Source organism: Ovis canadensis, chromosome 1, assembly GCF_042477335.2.
Source record: "Ovis canadensis isolate MfBH-ARS-UI-01 breed Bighorn chromosome 1, ARS-UI_OviCan_v2, whole genome shotgun sequence".
In the NCBI taxonomy this organism is placed as follows: Eukaryota; Metazoa; Chordata; class Mammalia; order Artiodactyla; family Bovidae; genus Ovis; species Ovis canadensis.
In genome coordinates, this window is record NC_091245.1 from 176,529,610 (window position 1) to 176,550,778 (window position 21,169).

Consider the following 21,169-nt stretch of genomic DNA (forward strand, 5'->3'; position numbering starts at 1 on the left):
TAGATGAAGACCGTGTGGCAAAGTTCAGTATCACTAAGTTCAGAGGAGTGAACCATATGGAAGGAAAAGATGATGGATCATTACTAGGAACCTGAGGTCACAGACCAGGGTGAGCTAACTATGGGCTCTGGGCCAAATTCGGCCATGTCATTTGATCTCTTATTATGGCTGCTTTCAAGCCATGGTTACAGACTTGAGTAGCTGCAACTGAGACTCTATGGTCCACAAAGCCAAAAATATTTACCATCTGATGCCATAAATAAGAAGCTTGCCTAACCCTTCCATAGGTGATCAAAGTAAAGCAAACAAATGCATTTTGATAGCGTAGGGAATTTTGGTGCCTCACTCCCCAAAACTCCTTCCCCAGCACCTCTCTGGGTGTGTCTGGAGAGAGCAGAATGCATGCTGGGACACCCCAGTTTTGGTCCACTGAGAAGCCCCCACACATTTCAGCATTTTCATGAATACCGAGTTGGGAGGGTGATGTACTTAGCCAGTGGCCCCGGAAAATTCAGGACACACACCTAACTTATTTTCAACTCTGGCTGGGGCCTTGCAGCAGAGCCTGACTTAGATGGCAGTCACAGCCACCAGTTGGCCTTCAAGCTGGCCGTGGACATCACTCTTGCTTTCCTGGTAGAGGAGGGCGAGGATCAAAGCCCCTCCATCCATCAGTGACTGCATGATCACCTCTCTAACTCTAGCTCTGCTAATTACAACATTTGTAAGGAAACAAAAAAGCCGTATCGAGTCATAAAAGTTTGGGAAGCCCTATCTAGAATAGCAGGCACAGCATGTTGCCAACATGAAGTGCTCAATACTATGGAACAAGTGAAACATACAACGCACATACAAGCCACTCATTCTTTCACCCCAACAGGCTTCCAGCCCGGCTCATGCAGGGTCAGCCCTCACCTAATGGAAGAACAGCTGGCTGGGAGGCAGAGAGTCAGTGAAGTGAATGAACTACCAGAGTTTGCAGCTATACCAAGGTTTTTACCTTTGCCTCTGAGTCTCTCTCCTGTACTCCTGGTCCTTTCAGCATCCTGAGTCCTGTGTCCTATGCCTCCCTCAGTTTCTATGGAGCTATCCAAGGATTATGTGAAATGGGACCTTGAGCCTCATCTTTTCCTCAGGCAATATTTCCCTTGAGTTCTAGATTTTACCTGGCTTATCTCTGGTTGCTCAAAATCCCATGTTTTGCTAGTATTTCCCCCTGGTGTTCTCTTCCTTAAGATCCCTTCCTCTCCTAGCCCTGAAGTCAGATTAGACCCTCTGATTAAACTAAGGGTTTCTGATCCAATCTCCACTGGCATGGGACTCAGACAGAAAGGGTCTATAAGATACTTGTGATATTTTGTTAAGATATACTCATCTTTCCTTTACGGATGTACCTATTACAGTTATTATGAATCATTAACTAAAACTCATGAAGCGCTCACTCCTCCCTCCAGCCCGCCCTTCTTTTTTCAGCCCCTTGACAGCTCCTGCCTCAGCTTCAATTCCTTCTTCTCCCAGCCCTAGCTGTTTGGATCTCCAGCTTCCTTTGCACTTAAATTATTATAATTGGTGAACAGCTCTCTCTACGACATTCAGAGGTACCTGACAAGACGCAGACTCTCTGAGGACTCATTTTTTCTTAGCTGGGTTTATTAATAGGCACAGGTTTGACGTTACCTGAAACAAGTTTTGGGTTTTTTTTTTTTTAATGGTACAAGGAGACATTCGTTTTTGTTCCTCGTGGAAGGAAGTAGGGCAAATATCAAGGTCCAATGTTTTCGCCCTTTATCAAAAAAAAGTCTTTTAGGCACAGCCTCTTAAGTAGACCAGATTTCATCCCCACCGTCAGTCCTATAGAGGAAAGTGCCGGTGAGTGAGAGCAAAGATAACTCAAAGCATACAGAAGACCAAATTTGGCTTGACACCCTCATTAAAAAGATGACCCCCATGGGAGTTTTGTCTGAAGATGGGCTATGGGGAACAGGCCAGCTTAACTGAACATGGTAACCTTTTCTCTTAATGGTTTAACAAACATGTTGAAAGCAAATTGTCAGTTGAACCTCAGACTCAAAAATGCTTTTCCTTGCTGACATATGGCACTGACTTAAGGGAACAGATCAGATGGATAATACAATCATAGCTAATTCCATGTGTTTATAATGGTGCCTTTGATCTATAGAGTGTGAAGTGCTTTGCCAACATTGGCTTACTGATCTTCCTTGCCACCTTCTGTGACACGGATGGGGCTGCTTTCATCCCCTCACTTCACTGAGAAGCTAAGAAGTGAGATGTTTAAAATCATCAGCTTGTTATGATGAAGCTAAGAAAAGATCCTGCAACCCAGGATTCCTATTTAATTCAGTTTCCTGACTATTAAGACTCAGCTGCTTCAACAGGGATTCAATAAGCAGCTTAGCTCTTAGCTTCAGCCCCTCTCCAAACAAATGGCTACAGGTACAGTCATGGGGGAGGTGGAAACTTCTCTCTGATCTGACATTAATTTTAATGTCCAGCATCACTTTTTTTTTTTTGGTTCTTTTCCTTCACTGTTCGGCACTATCAGTCAGTGTCTTGAATACTCAAGAAAGAAGCTTGTTGTAGGGAGACCCAGGCAGTATACACAGTTCTTGTCCACATACTTTGGCTTTTTTTGTGTATTATCTTGAGTTTTGTACGCAAGCAGAAGGTGCTTGAATAAGAAAATCATAAACATTAATAGTAATCATGTTAGAGGTATTCCTTTATACTAACAGTGCTGTGCTGACTAGGAAGAGTCTAGAGTTGGGTCAGACCAGCTATCTCTGTGCTAATATTCCAACAAAGATTATAAAAGTAGCCAAACACAATGAATCCCTGTTCAGTTAAGGATCCTGAAATATGTAATTGTTGCTCATCAAAATAATTGTACATACCTAAAATTTTCTATTTCTTCATCTTTCTCTGAAAGCTTCCTTTCCAGTTCTGCTTTAGTTTCCGAGAGTTCAAGCTGCAAACGAAGAACCTTGCTTTCATTACGCTCCAGAGCTCCCTGAAATACACAATTAAAAAGCATTAAATGAAGCCCACTTTTGGACAAAAGTATTTTTTTCTCTAAACATATGTCACTAATGGAGCTCTCTTTAGAATTGCTAGGAATAGTCAAAGTTCAAATCAGGTCCCTGAAGACTGGAACAGGATGAGAGGCAAGTGATTACCTTTCTTTGTCATGTTACTTATAGCTCTGACATCCAGAGGGCTTTCAGCTGTAGTTCAAGAACTAGAATCTCAAGCATTTTTTTAAAATTTTCAATCTTGTCTGTGACTACATTTCAATTTTTAAATTTATTATTCTAGACTTTTTTTAGTGGTTCCATCTTTAGGATGAATCAATAAAAGTATGAAAGCTAAAACAAGGAAGGTGATAACTCCTACTTGGAAACTTCAATTTTGAGCATCAAAGAGGGATAGAGAAAAAGTTGAAAGCATTTGGGGAGCAAGAAACAGGAGAGTGCTCAAATAAAGGAAACTGGGGTGTACCTGACACATAATGCTTGGTGTGAGCCATTATCATCATAACTATTACTGTTACTTCAAATGGATTGATCTGACAGGCAGGGGGGGCTCCTGCTCCTTTGAATGTTAAATACAGGCAAGGCAATTACTTCCAGAAAGGTTATAAAGGTGTTTCAAGTTGAAAAGGGTAGGTCTGATTAAATTTGAAAGTCTGTTCCATAGATAAAATTTCATACAGAAGAAGAAACAAACAGAACACTTGGAGGTGACAGAGGAGGATGTTTATAAAGGGAACAAGAGGTGACAACAATCTATTGGTCAGTTAACCACTGGCAGACAGTCCTGAGGGCAGAAGTCACTTTTGTAGCCTCTTCTGAGGAATGCTTAGCACATAATATCAAAAGTGGAAAGTAAGACCAAGTAGCAGTTTCAAAATAAAAATAAGAAAGATGTTGGGAATTTAATATGGCTTAAAGCCTTGCTGCTGTTCTCACACTACTAACTTCAATATAGAAGAAAATTTTTAAAATGCTTGGACAGCAATTTCCTCTGCGGGAATGGTGCCTTTCCTTCCAAGGGAAACTGTCACCTCTAACCCTTTTGAATGCACTGAGAAAGTGAATCTTTGAAGGTGACCTGCAATAGTTTGAGCTTTGTGACTTCAAAAATAATCTGATAATGTTTTTCATTAAGGCTCACCCAGAAAAATAAATAACTCAGTGTTACAAATACATGTCCAAGTTGATGAAGTATTCATGGATGCAGGTGAAGACAAAACTTGAGAAAATGTGAATAGAATATAATGCCATCTAGTGCTACTAACGGAGAAGGCAATGGCACCCCACTCTAGTACTCTTGCCTGGAAAATCCCATGGATGGAGGAGCCTGGAAGGCTGCAGTCCATGGGGTCGCTAAGAATCTGACATGACTGAGCGACTTCACTTTCACTTTTCACTTTCATGCACTGGGGAAGGAAATGGCAACCCACTCCAGTGTTGTTGCCTGGAGAATCCCAGGGATGGGGGAGCCTGGTGGGCTGCCGTCTATGGGGTCGCAGAGTCGGACGTGACTGAAGTGACTTAGCAGCAGCAGCAGTGCTACTAAACGGTATGAACGCTGTGGCCTTAACCATCTCCCTTCATTGTGCCAGTCAATTTAATTAAAAAGACTTCTACATGTTATGTAAGACTAAAATTAACCTTGCCCAATCATAGCTCTCATTGGCTTCTCATGTTGCTTGAAATTTCTACTGCAAAATTTACTTTTGGAGGTTAAGGTAGTGGCTTTAGAAAGTTCCTAGCCAAGGTGGCTGGAGAACCAAAGGAAACAAGTAAATGAAACAAAGTTCAACCGCTTTATGGGACACCACACTGCCAAGTGAAAGGATTCTATATACAATGTAGATCTCAGAAAACAATTTGCGTAAAAAGGCAAGTGCTCTGTCAAGAGCCATCCAGTTGACACATCTGCCTGGCAGATTTCTTACAGAAATGTGATGGTGAGATAAACTGACACTGCTTGACATAGAGCAATCCTTTGGGGTCTCATTTTTTCATTACAGCACCTTTCAAAAGGCCTGTGCCTGAAACTGACTGCTACGCCTTTTTAAAACTGATTGTCTCTGTTGGAAGGTAACTGGAAGAGACGTGCATTTTGAATGCTACCTGGTGCTTGGTCAAAGGGTGGGTCAAGAAAATGCAACTCAACTGTGAGAACAGAAGCTTTGTAGGCCTTGTTAACTACTTAATGACCATGGCAGGATAACTTCCTTCTAATTCAGCCTCTTTGGCAAAAAGGTTTTCTCGGAGGCCCCTTCAATTACTAGCTAGCACATGCCTAGGGATAAAGCCAGATATTCTTCCTGAACATTTAATCCATAACACTGAAAACACTATCAAACAACCCTCACAAAGATGAGTTTTCAGCAACAAATGAGAACATTGCTTTGAGTTCATTTTTGAAACTACTCAAAGTTTTTTTGGGAAAAAAAAAAAGGTTTTGACTGATTTCATTTAAAGAGAGAGTCAGGTATGAGGATATTTAGATATGAAACATCTAACAATATTTACTGAACTTCTCTTATACACCAGACATTGTTCTAGTCCAGTGCCTCTCAAATGTGAGGGTAAATATGAACCACTCAGGAATCTTGTTTAAATGCAGATTCTGATTCAACAGAGCTGGGGAGAGGGCTGAGAGTCTGAATTTCTAACAAGCTCCCCAGTGATGCCCATGTAACTGGTCCCCAGGCCACATTTAGAGCAGCAAGGGCCTAGGTACTGGGGAAAAGTCAGGGAACAAGATACACGCGGTTCCTGTTTTCCTTACAGTCAAGAGTCTTCATCACAATTGTTTATCCTGTTCTCTGAGCCTCAGTTTCCTCATTTGCACAATGAGAACAACAGTCTGCTAGGGTGATTACATAAAATAGTGCATGCAAAGCACTTGGCATAGTTCCAAGCATGCAGTTAAGCCTTAAGTGTCACTGTGGTGGTGGTGTTATTAGAATGCAGATCTTCCACACTGTCACAATGATAAAAGTCTTCTTTGCTCCCCAGAGGTAATACCTCAGCCTCTTCCAGTGCCATCTGAACTTCAGTCTTTTCTTGTTCAATCTGTTTCTTGACCTTTTCCATTTTACTTAAGTTCTTCTTTCCTTCTCTCACCTGATTCGTCAGATTAGAAATCTCCTCTGGGGAGGAAAGAAAGACAAAATTAGTGAAAGGAACCAGTCTCAGACCCATGCTATCAGGCACAACAGACTATTCTGGAAGGCCAGCTGGGACCCTGGTCATGCCATTCTCGGTAACTTGATGACAAGGCCACTGCTGGCACTGTGGGATCTTTGTTTGAATTTGAAAAAAATGAATACCTTTTCAATATATTCTTTTAGAATCTGCCAGAAAGTTGTCGACAACCACTGGTGAGAATGGTGCTTCTTAGAATATTTGCATCAATCTGTGCAACTGTACATGCCAACCCACTTGTCAGAGTCACACCAGATATTGCCTGGTGGGGCTCTAGGATATAGACCTGGAATCATTATTTCAGTGGAAGAGCTTAGCTATCAACACCAATAATGGTGGCTGTTGTGAGAGCGGTTGCAACACCAGGCTGGGAACTTACAGCGCGTCATTGTCTGCCAGGAGCCAGCGCATGAACCCTCTCATGAAAACAAGCCTTTGGCAGAGCAAGGCATCCAGAAGCGGTAAAACCTCCACCACCAGACACTGTTACTGTCAGTTCTGCCTTTTCATTAAGGAAGCCTCTGGAACCCAAAAGGAGCAGAGCAGGGCCAAGCGCTCAGGGAAATTACCCGTAGTCCAGAGGCAGTGGGAGGCGTTCAAGAGCCTGACTGCTTCTCTGGCTCTCAGGATACCTAGCTTAAGACGGGATGGGACAAGAAGTTTTAAGTTACAAAAACAAACCCAATAGACGATAATTCTCATGTGAATAACAGATTCTTGTCTGATATAGCCTGTCCAGAAGACAGGCTCCCAAGAGAAAACTCAAGGCAGTGATTCTCTACTCTGACCACACCTTAGAATTACTTGCAGAGCTTCTGAAAAACGCTTCTGCCCAAGCTCCACCCTAGACCAAGTGAGGTCCCCATTTGTATTTCTGGGAACTTACTAGAAATACAAATTCTCAGACCCCCTCCTAGACTTACTGGATCAGAAACTCTGAGGGAGGGGCCCAGCCAACGGGGTTTTAACAAGCCCTCTGGGTGCTTCTGACACCATCAAAGTTTTCTAACTGTTCCAGCACCCCTCACAGGCCCAGTCAGTGAACGGATCCACAGACTGTATAGATCAACAGAGAAAGCAGGTTTTATTTATGTCTCCAATAGTAATGAACTTATTCCCAGGGCACCTCAGGACTGTAACACATGTCACTGTTGGTGCTGCTATAAATTGGCAGCCCTCTTTAAAGAGCTGCTGGGAAGTATTTTAAAATTTAAAAATTCATTCCTTTAACCCAGCAATTTCATTTCTAGGACTTTATCCTACTGAAATATTTGTACATGTCCACAAATATATGTACAGGGATGTACAATATAGGATTATTTATACTTGTGGAAAACTGTATCTAAAATGACTAAGGTCTATTGAAATGTGTTAATTATCCTGATCATAAACACTCTGTTGCTAATAACAATCACGTGGTAGGCCTCCAGGTACAGGCCCAGTAGCAAAGCCCATAGTTAAATATGTATGTGCCAGAATCAAGCTGGCTGGGCTCAAATCTCATATCAGCTACTTAGCAAATGTGAATTTGGCCAAGTTCTTAACCTTAAATGACTCAATCTAATCTGCATTTTACAGACAGAGAAACTAACTCATAAGATTGTTCTGAGACTTAATGAATACTTGTATAAAGAACAGTGCCTGGCACACAGGATGGGCTTTTGAAGTATTTGTTAAATGATAAAATATATTAATAAATTTTTAAAAGGTACAGAATAATCTGCAATTTAAGTAAAAAAAAAAAAAAAAACTTGCCTGCATATGTGCATGGAAAATCTTGGTAAGGCTAGAGATATAAAGAAATTCGTAATAGGCTTACTTTACTGTGGGGAATTGGGGCTGAAGGTAGGAATGTAGTCTTATTTTTAGAACTCATTTAATGAAAATTGTATCTGTCATTAAAACAAAATTTAAAGGAAGTATTACAAATGGCAAAGTTAAGACCCAAGCAGGGCTGTGAAAATGCTGAGCCGTCTATGCTGGAGGCGGCAGCCAATTCCTGGGCGAGTGCACTTCCGGTGCCCCGCGGGCTTCTCAGCGCAATGTACCTTTCAGGTGCTTATTCTCCCTCCGCAGGGCCTCCTGGCTCATGGTGCTCTCCTCGTAGCTGTGCCTGAGCTCCAGGAGCTGGATGCTGAGGGCACGGGCCTCTTTTTTTGAGGCATCCAGCATTGCCTGGGACTCCTCGTGCTTCTGCCTCCAGTCGTCCAGGCGCTTGTCAAAATGCTGCTGCTTCTGGTTGAGCGCGGCAGCCGCAGACTGCGCCTGCCCGAGATCAGACAGGGTGTCCCCGAGCTCCAGCTGCAGTCGGAGCCTGGCCCTCTCCAGGGAGGCGTTTCTGGCATTGGCCACCCCCATGGCTTCGGCAGCCTCCTGCAACCGAAGTGCCAGCTTCTTCCTGAGAAGAGGAGACCCAAAGGGCAAGTGAAGCCACAACTCTCATCCAGTGTGTCCTTATTAAACACAGCACTGAGGTACAAATAGGGGAGCCCCCAAGGGTGGTTTCATAGTATGAAGGGAAGTAACTTGTGTCTGAAAAAGACCTCCTTGTGCTGTAGAACCCAGATGTCTGCTGACCACCGCCCTCTGGCTCCTGTGTCCACAGGTCCTTTATGTTCCCCCACCCTTTGGCTCTCCCTGGTGGCTCAGATGGTAAAGCATTTGTCTGCAATGCGGGAGACCCGGGTTTGAGCCCTGGGTTGGGAAGATCCCCTGGAGAAGGAAATGGCAATCCACTCCAGTACTATTGCCTGGAAAATCCCATGGACAGAGGAGCCTGGTAGGCTACAGTCTATGGGGTCGCAGAGTCGGATACGACTGAGTGACTTCACTTCACTTTCACCCTTTGGCAACCTGGACTTGAGACTCAGAATCTTAGAATCCTTGTAAGTATCTGCCTCCTCTGAACCTTAAATAAGCAATACAGACATTATCCAGAACAGGAAATGGGAATAAGAGGAAGATGGTACTGAACGCCCAGCAATAAGCAATTGTTAAAAGTTTCGTGCACGTCTAGTCTCTAAAGAGTTCCTTGGCTACCTTGCTTGCAAAGAGCCTTCTTCAGCTTGCTCCTGCTCACTGCCTCCCCCTCTCATCTTGTGACTTTTAAACATGCCCAGATTCTCTCTTCTCTGAATTTCTTCTCCAACTGGGCTCCTCTTCCCCACTGTGTATACCCACATCCATCCCAGTGGTATGCTCACTTCTCAGGCCCCGCTGCTATTAGGGGCACTTTAGCCTCTGTCTATCCTCCCTTCAGCATACGCTGAGATGGAGCAGCTTATTAAAATGCTTCCCTTCCACCACACTTAAAATGCAGTGCTCTTATGCTCCCTAATGGATGCAATGTGTTCTCTTGTTCACGTCTCCTGCAGGGACACTGGTAGTTCCATTCTTACTCATTCGTCACACCTCTTACATGAAAGGTACTATATGTACCAAAGCTTTTTCCAATCTACTGTTATTAAACAGAAAATGGTCCTCAGGAAGTAATATGTGCCACATAACTAACACAACAGAGCAATGTGGTCATAAAGCCCCCTTTAGGCAGAATCCTGTAAAAACCAATCTGTGCTCAGTGTCCAGGAAGGACCTGGGCTCCAACAACTACTCCTTGCTCACTGGCTTTCTAGCCGTAGTCACTTCATGTCTTTGCTTCATTCTTCTTAACTGTTAAGAAAAGACTCTGATGTACTGCATGGTGACTATTGTTGATAATATTGTATTATATATGTGAGAGTTGCTCTGAGAATAGAGCTTTAATTTTCTCACTGTAACAACAACAACAACAAAATGGTAATTCTGTGGGGTAAAGGAGTTATTAACCAACCATACTGTGGTAAAGATTTCACAATATGTGCATATTTCAAATTATTATATTGTACACCTTAACTGTACACCCTACACCATGGCAAATGTTAATCTTATTTCTATAAAGCTGGATAAAAAAAAGGAGATTCTGATGTTCTATCCTGCCTAAAACAAGAATCTTGTAAAATAATTATACATATGTTTACTTTAGAAATGCTTAACTGGAACCAGAAAATAGGAATTTTCCTTTGGGTGACCAACTGCTGAGGGACTGAGGGGTTGTACCAGGACACAGGGCTATCAGGGCTCAAATCAGGCAAATCCAGGGCAAACTGGACAACTGATCACCTTCATTTGACTGATGTTTTTCTACATTTATTGCCACCTGCCATTTTGGTCTTTAACTTGCCAACCATAAGCACCTACATGGTTGCCTAGAACATGCAAGAAGATGTGGGAGAAGAAGAAATCAAATCCCTCTCCTTGGGGAAACTCAGAGCTCAGAGGCACTAAACGGGCTCATGGGGGAGCTTGATTCCACTAAACTAACTCATTGTGTGAACCCAAGCCTGGAAATCTAAGCAGACAGATCTTCAACTTTACAATTTAAAACAAAAAAATACAATCCTAAATTTTTTTGTAATTCCACCTCCCTGAGGGGATTTAGAGGCAAAGCATAATAGAGACAATGCTTTATTTATTTGATGTTTAAGTTTAAAGCAAAAAAAAAAAGTCTTCAGATATAATCACATTTGCCATTTCTTTCTAGTTGTCGTTGACTATAAGACCATGATTTGTTAGTTCAAACAAATCTATGTGGTCATAAGCAACCCACATACTTTCTCTCTTTTCTGTCTCTCTCTCAGAAACCTTCAAACAGAATGACTGGTAGAAACTTTCACTGGAATTCTTCAATTAGAAAAAAAAAAAAACTTTAGAAGTAAATGCCATATTTTGGATATGAGGAGCTGTTTCAGTTCAAGGCCCCACTTTTCTGTGGTCCTGAGTTTTTAACACATTTTCCATGGGTATTTTTAGTATCTGTCATCACAAAGCCCTTTTAAAGTTATTGTGGCTACAGAGACAGATCTCTTGGTATCCCCCCTTTAGGGAGAGAACACAGCAGCTGTTCAGCACATGTACAACAATGTCTTTCAAAGATTTAGGTGAAGAACTGAAAAATAATATATTTGGTTGATACTAAACAGAAACGTATTGATCTGCTCTGGATTTTTGCCAAGCTACCAAGCCAGGGGCATACTATTTTGAGTCAACTTTTAATGCTGGTTTGACACTGTTTCTCAAAGACAGACAGTTCTTTGACCTCTGAGCAAAAAGCTTTAGAACTACATCCTGGGACTAAGTCTTAATTCACGTAGGCCCCAAACTTCTGTAGTTCCCGGAAGAACTTCTAAAGCCTTTATGTAGTGTTGGCTATAAAACCCATGTCCTAACCTTAGAGGTTGCCCAAAGGCGATTTCTTTTCAAAGGACACTTTGTCCCATAGACAGGATGACAGATCCTAACACATTTCCAGCTGCCCCTGTCCATCTTCACAGACGACTTTGTAGTCTACAAGTTGTAGATCAGAGACATTTTTCGATAACTTTATGGAGATGTTTACAGACATGGACTCCATTATTCTGGTGTTCCAAATGTAACCCAGGATTTTACATGTTAGCCTGCTTTCAGACCATAGCTCAGTCACATCTGTGAAGACTTCTATCTCTAGAAAGAACCTTCTTTCCCCCCAGGATTTCTCTCTAATGTTTGTCACTCTGTATTATAATATTAATTTTTGAACCTTTCTAGAGTATGTGCTTCTTGCCAGTGGTGGCTGTTTCAGCTTTGGTCTTGGGCTTATTCACACAGTTGGTGAGGACTTGCTAAGTGCACATGTGAAACCTTGAAGACAAAGCCACTATTCTCAGAGTCCTCTGCATAACTAACTCCAGGGTCAGGGTAGCCCTGTCCCACGCACTTGGCATCCTCCAAGTCCTCAGCACGCTGGATGGTGTCATCCTCGTACTTGGTCCTCCACTTCACCATTTCAGCATTGCCTTTGAGCAGGGCCTGCAGCAGCTCAGCCTTGGCCGCTTGCTCTTCCTCGTACTGCTCTCGTAGAAGGTCACAATCACGCTTGGCCGACTTCACAGCCTGGGCCAGGGCACTCTGTGACTGCAGGGGACACACACAGGTATAAAAAGGCACCACCACCATTAATGATGAAAGCTTTAGAGGTGACATCATCTTTTTTAGATAAGGTTAATAACCGCCTGCCACAAATGCAAGCTGAACCTGAACCTAGTTAGTTAATACTCGGGAGAGAATTTGGGACAAGAAGAGAAAGGAGAGAGTCTCTAATTGCTGCCATTAAAACAAGGAAGAGAGTTCTATTTAGGGAAATGCCAGCCTGACAATGTGGGCTTCAATAATAGACAGGCCTGGAGTTCTAGAAATAGAGCAGCATGCAAAGGTAGTAAGAACACTCACTATCACTTAGGTAGTAAGATTTCTATTTAGCAATATACAAGACACTGGTCTTGTTTGGACTAGAAAGGACCACTGAGTTTAGTCTAGACTTTTCATTCCATTGATAAAGAAAACAAAATCTTTTATTTAACATGCAAATCTCTAAAATATTTATTACTTTAAAACAGTGCTATCCAATAGAAGTTTCCACAGTGATGAAAATATTCTCTCTCTCTATATGTATATATAGTCCAATATGGTAACCACTAGGCATGTGGCTGCTAAACATTCAAAATGTGCCCAACTGAATTTCAATTTTATTTAATTCTAATTAATGTCAATTTAAATTCAGGTAGCCACCTGTAGCATAGTAGTGGCTTCTGTATTTATTGGACTGTAGAGCTAATAATTATTTGTCACTTAAGCATGGTTTGATTAACCTAGCAACATCATTCCCACGAGATAACCTAGTCTAGTGGGAAGAAGCAGGGTCTCTGCCAGTCCTCATGGGTCCTTAATACAAATTAGGAAAAAACCTCTTCTCAGAGAGATGCAGCTCTGAAAGCACAAGGCTTGATTAATGGCAGGCTCAGGCAGACACCTAGGGGCTATGAATGAGGAGCAATAATATTAATATACAGTTCCTTGGTGGCTCAGACAGTAAAGAATCTGCCTGCAATGTGGGAGAGCCGGGTTCAATCCCTGGGTCAGGAAGATTCCCTGGAGAAGGGAATGGCAACCCACTGTAGTGGTTTTGTCTGGGAAATCCCATGGATAGAGAAGCCTGGCAGGCTATAGTCCTTGGGGTCACAAAGAGTCAGACACGACTGAGCAACTAACACTGAGAAGGACACAGGGATTGGAATCTTGGAAACTTGACTTCAAATTGTGATCCTTCCTCTCATTTAATATATATTTAGTGAACACCTGTTCTAAGCAATAGTGTTAACCAAAGTAAATAAAATGGAGACAAAGCCTTTGTCCAAAGAACCTAAATGGAGGAGGATATATGAAAACAAGTATGTACAAAAATTAATAAATAAAATTGCTGACATCATAAAACAGACTGACATGAGGACACATGTTTGGATTCTTCTCCTCATCCCCCAAAGGCCTCCAAGAAGGGCCTTCAAATAGTAGGAATAGTCCAAATGATGCCGGCTTATTTAAGAGGCAGTGAGGCAGCCAGGGTGATTAGAAGTGAGTAAATGCAAGACGCAGCTATAGGAGGTAGGGTCACAGAAGGAGGCTTGGACTGAGAAAGGGGGGGCTGGTATGCCAGTTGGAAGCCTGGCATACCAGAGAAGTCAGCCAGAGAGATCTTCTAAACCGTAAATCTAGTCATTTCAGAACCTGCTAAACTTCCTACAGTCTACTATTAGCTACATGACCTTGGATGAGTTATTTGTCTTCTCACAGCCTTGGTTACTTCATGTAAAAAACAAAACAAAACTAATTCTACCAGTTTCATATGACTTAACATCTGAAGGTTCAGATGGCATGAAAGAAGCATCCAGCATGATGTCTGAAGCATGAATCATGGTAGTAATTTTTAAATGGACATATAATATAGAAAATAAGGAGAATGTGGGGGATAAAAGAAAACATTTAAAAAGAGAAATCTGCAGAGTCAATGACTTTTACCCTTGGACTAGATGCCTTTGAAGTGAGATTATATACAAATGAAGTCCTTTGGGGTCTTAGAAGATGCCTTGAATATGAAATAAGAATAGACTTGGAAACCAGGGCTCAAAGAATCCATCTCTCATTTTAGTCACTATGCTTTAACATTAAAGAATCACATTCACCGAGGTCACCTACTAGCAACATTATATATTCTCTTGGGAAGAAATAACTAATATCTATAATTCATTTGACAATTTAAATGTAATATTGAATGAATCCAGTCCCATTCATTTTATTCTGGTCTTTTAATTAATTCCACTTCTTTGTGCAATTCAGAATCAAAAATCCATAAAGAACTTTGCTGACGTTCTGTTCAAGTAATAATGCAAAAGGGAAACACATACTTTCCTTGCTCTAAATCTGACAAACTAGAAAAGCAATTTGAATTACTGAGGATGATCCTTCAGTGGTCAGAGTCCTTTTCAGCATATCCAAGATCCAACAGGTCTTTTTCCCCTTAACTTCTACAGCACTTACTCTTCTTCTTTTATATAAGAAGATATTCAAGCCAACCTAGCAAACCCTATTAAAAAAAAAATACAGTGAAATGCCTGGTGAGAAATAATAGATGCCTTACTTTGGTTTCTTCTGCCAGTTGCCCTTTCAGGTCTTGAATCTGCAGAGTGAAGATACTCTTTTCCCTGGAAAGTTGGTTTATCAGAGCTTCCTTTTCTTCCAGCCTTTTTCGGAACTCACCTACAAAAAGATTTCACAAAATAAGTTAATCATGGTCTTTTTTCTCACCTACTCCCTTTCCCACTTAACTTACTGAGTTTAAAAGCAACTAATATGATCTATATATATTTTATATTTAAAAGAGTACAAGAGTCCTTACCAGCAAATCATGAAAATGATCCTTTCCAGAATTCACAAGAGAGCCCTAAAAAAGAACTAATTTTTGGTAATAAGCATGACTAGATAACATAATATTCAGTTGGGCAAAAAGCTTGTGCACGTTTTCTGTAAGATGTTCTAGAAAAACTCGAATGAACTTTTCGACCAACCCAATATTCAGTTCAGTTCAGTTGCTCAGTCATGTCCAACTCTTTGCGACTCCATGACTGCAGCACACCAGGCCTTCCTGTCCATCACCAACACCCAGAGTCCATCCAAACCCATGTCCATCGAGTTGGTGATGCCATCTAGCCATCTCATCCTCTGTCGTCCCCTTCTCCTCCTGCTCTCAATCTTTCCCAGCATCAGGGTCTTTTCAAATGAGTCTGCTCTTCACATCAGGTGGCCAAAGTGTTGGAGTTTCAGCTTCAATATCACTAATACCATTGAACACCCAGGACTGATCTCCTTTAGGATAAACTGGTTGGATCTCCTTGCAGTCCAAGGGACTCTCGAGAGTCTTCTCCAACACCACAGTTCAAAAGCATCAATTCTTCAGTGCTCAGCTTTCTTCACAGTCCAACTCTCACATCCATACATGACTACTGGAAAACCATAGCCTTGACTAGATGTACCTTTGTTGGTAAAGTGATGTCTCTGCTTTTTAATATGCTGTCTAGGTTGGTCAAAACTTTCCTTCCAGTTCAGTTCAGTTCAGACACACAGTCATGTCCGACTCTTTGCGACCCCATGAATCGCAGCATGCCAGGCGTTCCTGTCCATCACCAACTCCCGGAGTTCACTCAGACTCATGTCCATTGAGTCAGTGATGCCATCCAGCCATCTCATCCTCGGTCGTCCCCTTCTCCTTCTGCCCCCAGTCCCTCCCAGCATCAGAGTCTTTTCCAATGAGTCAACTCTTCACATGAGGTGGCCAAAGTATTGGAGTTTCAGCTTCAGCATCATTCCCTCCAAAGAAATCCCAGGGCTGATCTCCTTCAGAATGGACTGGTTGGATCTCCAAGGAGTAAGCATCTTTTAATTTCATGGCTGCAATCACCATCTGCAGTGATTTTGGAGCCCAGAAAAATAAAGTCTGACACTGTTTCCACTGTTTCCCCATCTATTTCCCATGAAGTGATGGGACCAGATGCCATGATCTTACTTTTCTGAATGTTGAGTTTTAAGCCAACTTTTTCACTCTCCTCTTTCATCAAGAGTCTCTTTAGTGCTTCTTCACTTTCTTCCATAAGGGTAGTGCCATCTGCATTTCTGAGGTTATTGATATTTCTCCCGGCAATCTTGATTCCAGCTTGAGCTTCCTCCAGCCAAGCGTTTCTCATGATGTACTCTGCATATAAGTTAAATAAGCAGGGTGACAATATACAGCCTTGATGTACTTCTTTTCCTATTTGGAACCAGTCTGTTGTTCCATGTCCAGTTCTAATTGTTGCTTCCTGACCTGCATACAGGTTTCTCAGGAGGCAGTTCAGGTTGTCTGGTATTCCCATATCTTTCAGAATTATCCACAGTTTATTGTGATCCATGCAGTCAAAGGCTTTGGCATAGTCAATAAAGCAGAAATAGATGTTTTTTTCTGGAATTCTCTTGCTTTTTCGATGATCCAGCGGATGCTGGCAATTTGATCTCTGGTTCCTCTGCCTTTTCTAAAACCAGCCTGAACATCTGGAAGTTCACGGTTCATGTATTGCTGAAGCCTGGCTTGGAGAATTTTAAGCATTGCTTTACTAGCGTGTGAGATGAGTAGGTATCATTTATTGAGAATCTTCCACAGGGTAAGTATTTTATGTATATTATCCAGTTTAATTCTCATAACTATTTGATAATGTAGGTATTATATTACCCATTTTTCAGAAGGGAAAAAACAGCTGCCTACTTAAATGTGATTGAGACACAAATCTGCACAGTTAGTAACCAATGGATGTAGAGTCAAATTAAGCTTTTAATCCTGAAGAACACATTCTTTCTTCTGTGGCATGCTCTCTTGTTTATTATGCATGATTCTACAAATCTCTGGCCATATAATTTTTAGATAATTACAACTTCTTTGCCTCATTTGTAAATTGAGGATAACAATAAAAGATTGTTAGTGAAAATTAATTGAGTGTGAATGTACTTTGTAGACTGAATTGCTAAATAAAGACTAGAAATTTTCATTAACGAGTAGAGAATGTGATCAAGAGATGGGTAGATTTTATTTCACTCTAGTCTACCTTCCCAGCTTAGCTTATTTCTTTCATAATAGGTGAGAAATGACTTGGTTATTAGAAATGGCACTAAAGCAGAGCCAATCCTCAACAAAAAATGTTAATTCTATTATGTAATTAGTCCAACAACAAAAGCTTCAAATATTTATGACTCCCACTCCTCTTGATACAAAGAAGTTCTAAAACTCTCAGCATTATAAGAAAGCCTCTGTTTGGATTAAAACTGCAATTGCCAAACTTTTTAGTCTTAGGAACACTTTATACACTTAAAAATCACTGAGGACCCCACAGAGGTATTGTGTATATGGGTTTTACATTAACAGTGTATTTGAAATTAAAAGAGAAATTTAAGATACGTATTTACTCATTTTAAAATAATAAAAATCTTAAAGACATGTTAACAGAAGTAACAGTTTTTAGAGGCAAAGCTATATATTCCAAAACAAACAAAAAATTAGTGAGAAAAATCAGCTTATTTTACATTTTAAAAAACTCTCTGGCTTAATAAAAGTGAGTTGGTTGAGGAATCCAACTGTTCTGGTTGAAGCATATGAAGAAATCCAGCCTCTCAGACATAAGTAGCTAGAAAAGGGAGATGTATTTTGATAGTTTTTTCAGATAATTGTGATGCTTGTTTGATGCTATACCAAAACTCAACAAATAGAAGTTTCCTAAGGGTTAATGGTATAAACCAAACAAATGAAATTTTTTATTCTGTTCCATTAAAATTCATGGATTGGTTTTAAACTTTGAATGGATCTTTTACCCATACATCATTTTTCAGCACCAGGTAGTGGTGATTTGAAAAATATATGTTTACTCAATTATGCAGATTTTTCAAATGTTAACACATTTCATCACACAATAAAAAAAAAATCATACTTGGTAACATCACTACTTATCTTATTTAAAAAAGCCTTTAAGGTTCAGATCAAGATGGAGCAGAAGGAAAATCCTGAGCTCACCTCCTCCCACAGATACACCAAACTACAACTAAATATAGAACAACTATCTGAGAATGACCTAAAGACTAGCAGAACAGATTTTCTATAACTGAGAATATAAAGAAAAGGCCATATGGGGAAGGGGAAGAGGGCAGAGACATGGTCTAGTCAGAACATGCACCCCCACTAAGGCCACTAATAAGTGAGAGGGATATCACAACTATTGAGGTCCCCACTAGGGAGTGAGGGGTCCAAGCCCCTCATCAGGCTCCCCAGCCCAGTGTACATGCATGGGGAAGACAAACTTCCATGATTTCTGGCTGTGCAAATCAGCAGGGCTTAGGGCAGGGAAAGCCAAAAGGCAGTGGGAAACTGAAACACTGCTCATGTACAGACTCGCTCCAGGTCTCAATGCAGAGGCAACAGCCTGAAAAACACCTGAGTCATAAAGAAGGAGATGGCCAGTATTGACTACTATTAGGATGCAGGAGGGCAGGATCTGGCAGAACTTTCCCCAGGGGCAGAAGCACTTGTGGTCACATTTTTATTCATTTATTAACTCTTCTGCCACCTAGCTGGCCCAGAGCTGGTGGGCACCATTTCTGTTACTTTCAATCAACCTGGCTAACAGGGTATACTTCCACCCCAACATTCCCCTGAGGATCAGCATACCCCTCAAAAGCCACTCCATGACTGCCCCACCAAACAGGCGGCATGAGCTGCACCAATGCCCTGCCAAAGTGGATCTTACACCAAATGACCTGGTGGGACATCTTGGCCAGCATCAGCACTCCTTTCAAAGGAGCTCCCACTTGGGGGTTAGCTCCATCCACAGCACATCTACAGCAGTCACAACCAAGCGATGTAGCCAGCCAGGCCTGGTACCAGCTCTCCCAACTAGTGTGCCCACAGCAGTTGTGGCCCAACCACAATAAGAAAATGAACACAGCCCAAAGAGGGAAAACCTCAGTAACAAGTGGCTCTGGTGACCATGGGAATTGTGCCACTAAGCCCCACAGAAACCTTCCACATAAGGTCACTCTTTCAAGACTGGGATATGGAGCTGATCTACCTAATACATAGAAGCAAACACATAGAGTTAGGCAAAGTGAGGAGAAAAAGGAATACTTTCTAAATGAAAGAACAAAACAAAACTCCAGAAAAAGAACTAAATAAAATGGAGCTAAGCAATATGTAAGAAAATAATTCAAAGTAATACTCATAAAGATACTTACTAAACTCAGGAGAAGACTGAATGAACTCAGCGTGAGAACTTCAACAAAAATATAAAAAAGAACCAATCAGAACCAAAGATTATAATAACTGATATGAAAGTACACACTAAGAGAATCAACAACAGATTAAAAGATGCAGAACAGATCAGCAGTCTGGAAGATGAGGAACTGGAAATCATCCAATGAGAACAGGAAAAAAGAAATAAGAATTTTTAACAGAGATTAGTTTAAGGGACCTCTGGGACATCAGGCATACTACCATTAGCATTAGAGAGGTCCCAGAAGGAGAAGTGGAGAAGGCAATGGCACCCCACTCCAGTACTCTTGCCTGGAAAATCCCATGGATGGAGGAGCCTGGTGGGCTGCAGTCCATGGGGTCCCTACGAGTCTGACACGACTGAGTGACTTCACTTTCACTTTTCACTTTCATGCATTGGAGAAGGAAATGGCAACCCACTCCAGTGTTCTTGCCTGGAGAATCCCAGGGACGGGGGAGCCTGGTGGGCTGCCATCTATGGGGTCGCACGGAGTCAGACACGACTGAAGCGACTCAGCAGCAGTAGCAGCAGAAGGAGGAGAGAGAGACAGAAAACATCATAAATATCATCTATGACAAAACTATAGTTAACCTGATACTCAACGGTCAGACCTCTCAAAGATCAGAATCAAGACAAGGAGGTCTGTTTTTGCCACTTTTAGTCAACACAGTACTAGAAGTCCTAGCCACAGCAATTACAAAGAAAAAGGGTTTAAAGACATCTACATAGGAAAGGGCGGAAAAAACTCACTATTTGCAGATAATATGATACTATACATAGAAAACCCTAAAGCCTCCATCAAAAAACTATCAGATCTAATAAATGAATTCAATAAAGTTGCAAAATGCAAAATCAATATACAGAATCAGATACATTTCTGTACACTAATAACAAACTATCAGGAAAAGAAATGAAGAAAACAATTTCATTTACAATTACATCAACAAGTATAAAATACCTAGGATTAAATGTAACCAAGAGGTTAAAAGACCTGTTCTTGGAAGACTAAGAAATTGAGGAAAGAAATTAAAGATACAAGTAAATGGAAAGATCCTCTATGTTCATAGACTGGAAGAATTAATATCATTAAAAAATATTACTACTGAAAGAAATCTACAGATTCAATGTAACCCTTATCAAAAATGTTCTCAAAACTAGAACAGATAACCCTAAAATTTGTATAGAACCACAGAAGTCCCAGAAAAGCCAAAGCAATCATGAGAAAGAAGAACAAAGCTGGAGGTATCACACAACCTGATTTCAAACTATACTACAAAGTTATAGCAATGAAAACTATGATATTGGCGTAAAAAATAGACACATAGATCAATGGAATGTAATGGAATACTACTCAGCCATGAAAAATGAAATTGTGTCATTAGCATTAACATGGATGAACCTAGAGGGTATAATGTTATCAGACACGGAGACACAAAGACAAATAACATATTATTTCACTTACATGTGGAATCTTAAAAAAAAAAAAAGAACAAACAAAACAATATAGAAACAGACTCACAGACACAGAGAACAAACTGGTAGCTGCCAGAGGGGGAGGGGATGGAGGAGTTAAGTGAAATAGGTTAAGGGGATTAAGAGGTATGAACTTCTTATTTTAGTTATAAAATATGGGGCTATGATGTATAACATAAGGGTTACAGTCAATGGTATTGAAATAATCTT

The 21,169-nt window shown here is 41.1% G+C and overlaps 1 protein-coding gene across 1 annotated transcript in view; it reads right to left on the minus strand.

The window, feature by feature from the left end:
• The window catches only part of MYH15 (myosin heavy chain 15), a 142,123-nt gene that overhangs the window by 22,515 nt on the left and 98,439 nt on the right, over window positions 1-21,169 (minus strand). The window contains exons 29-33 of the mRNA XM_069552446.2: window positions 14,785-14,903; window positions 12,031-12,227; window positions 8,288-8,637; window positions 6,060-6,184; window positions 2,913-3,028 (exon numbers count right to left, since the gene is read on the minus strand). Coding sequence (XP_069408547.2) covers window positions 2,913-3,028; window positions 6,060-6,184; window positions 8,288-8,637; window positions 12,031-12,227; window positions 14,785-14,903 — 907 coding nt within the window. The remainder of the gene's footprint in view (window positions 1-2,912; window positions 3,029-6,059; window positions 6,185-8,287; window positions 8,638-12,030; window positions 12,228-14,784; window positions 14,904-21,169) is intronic.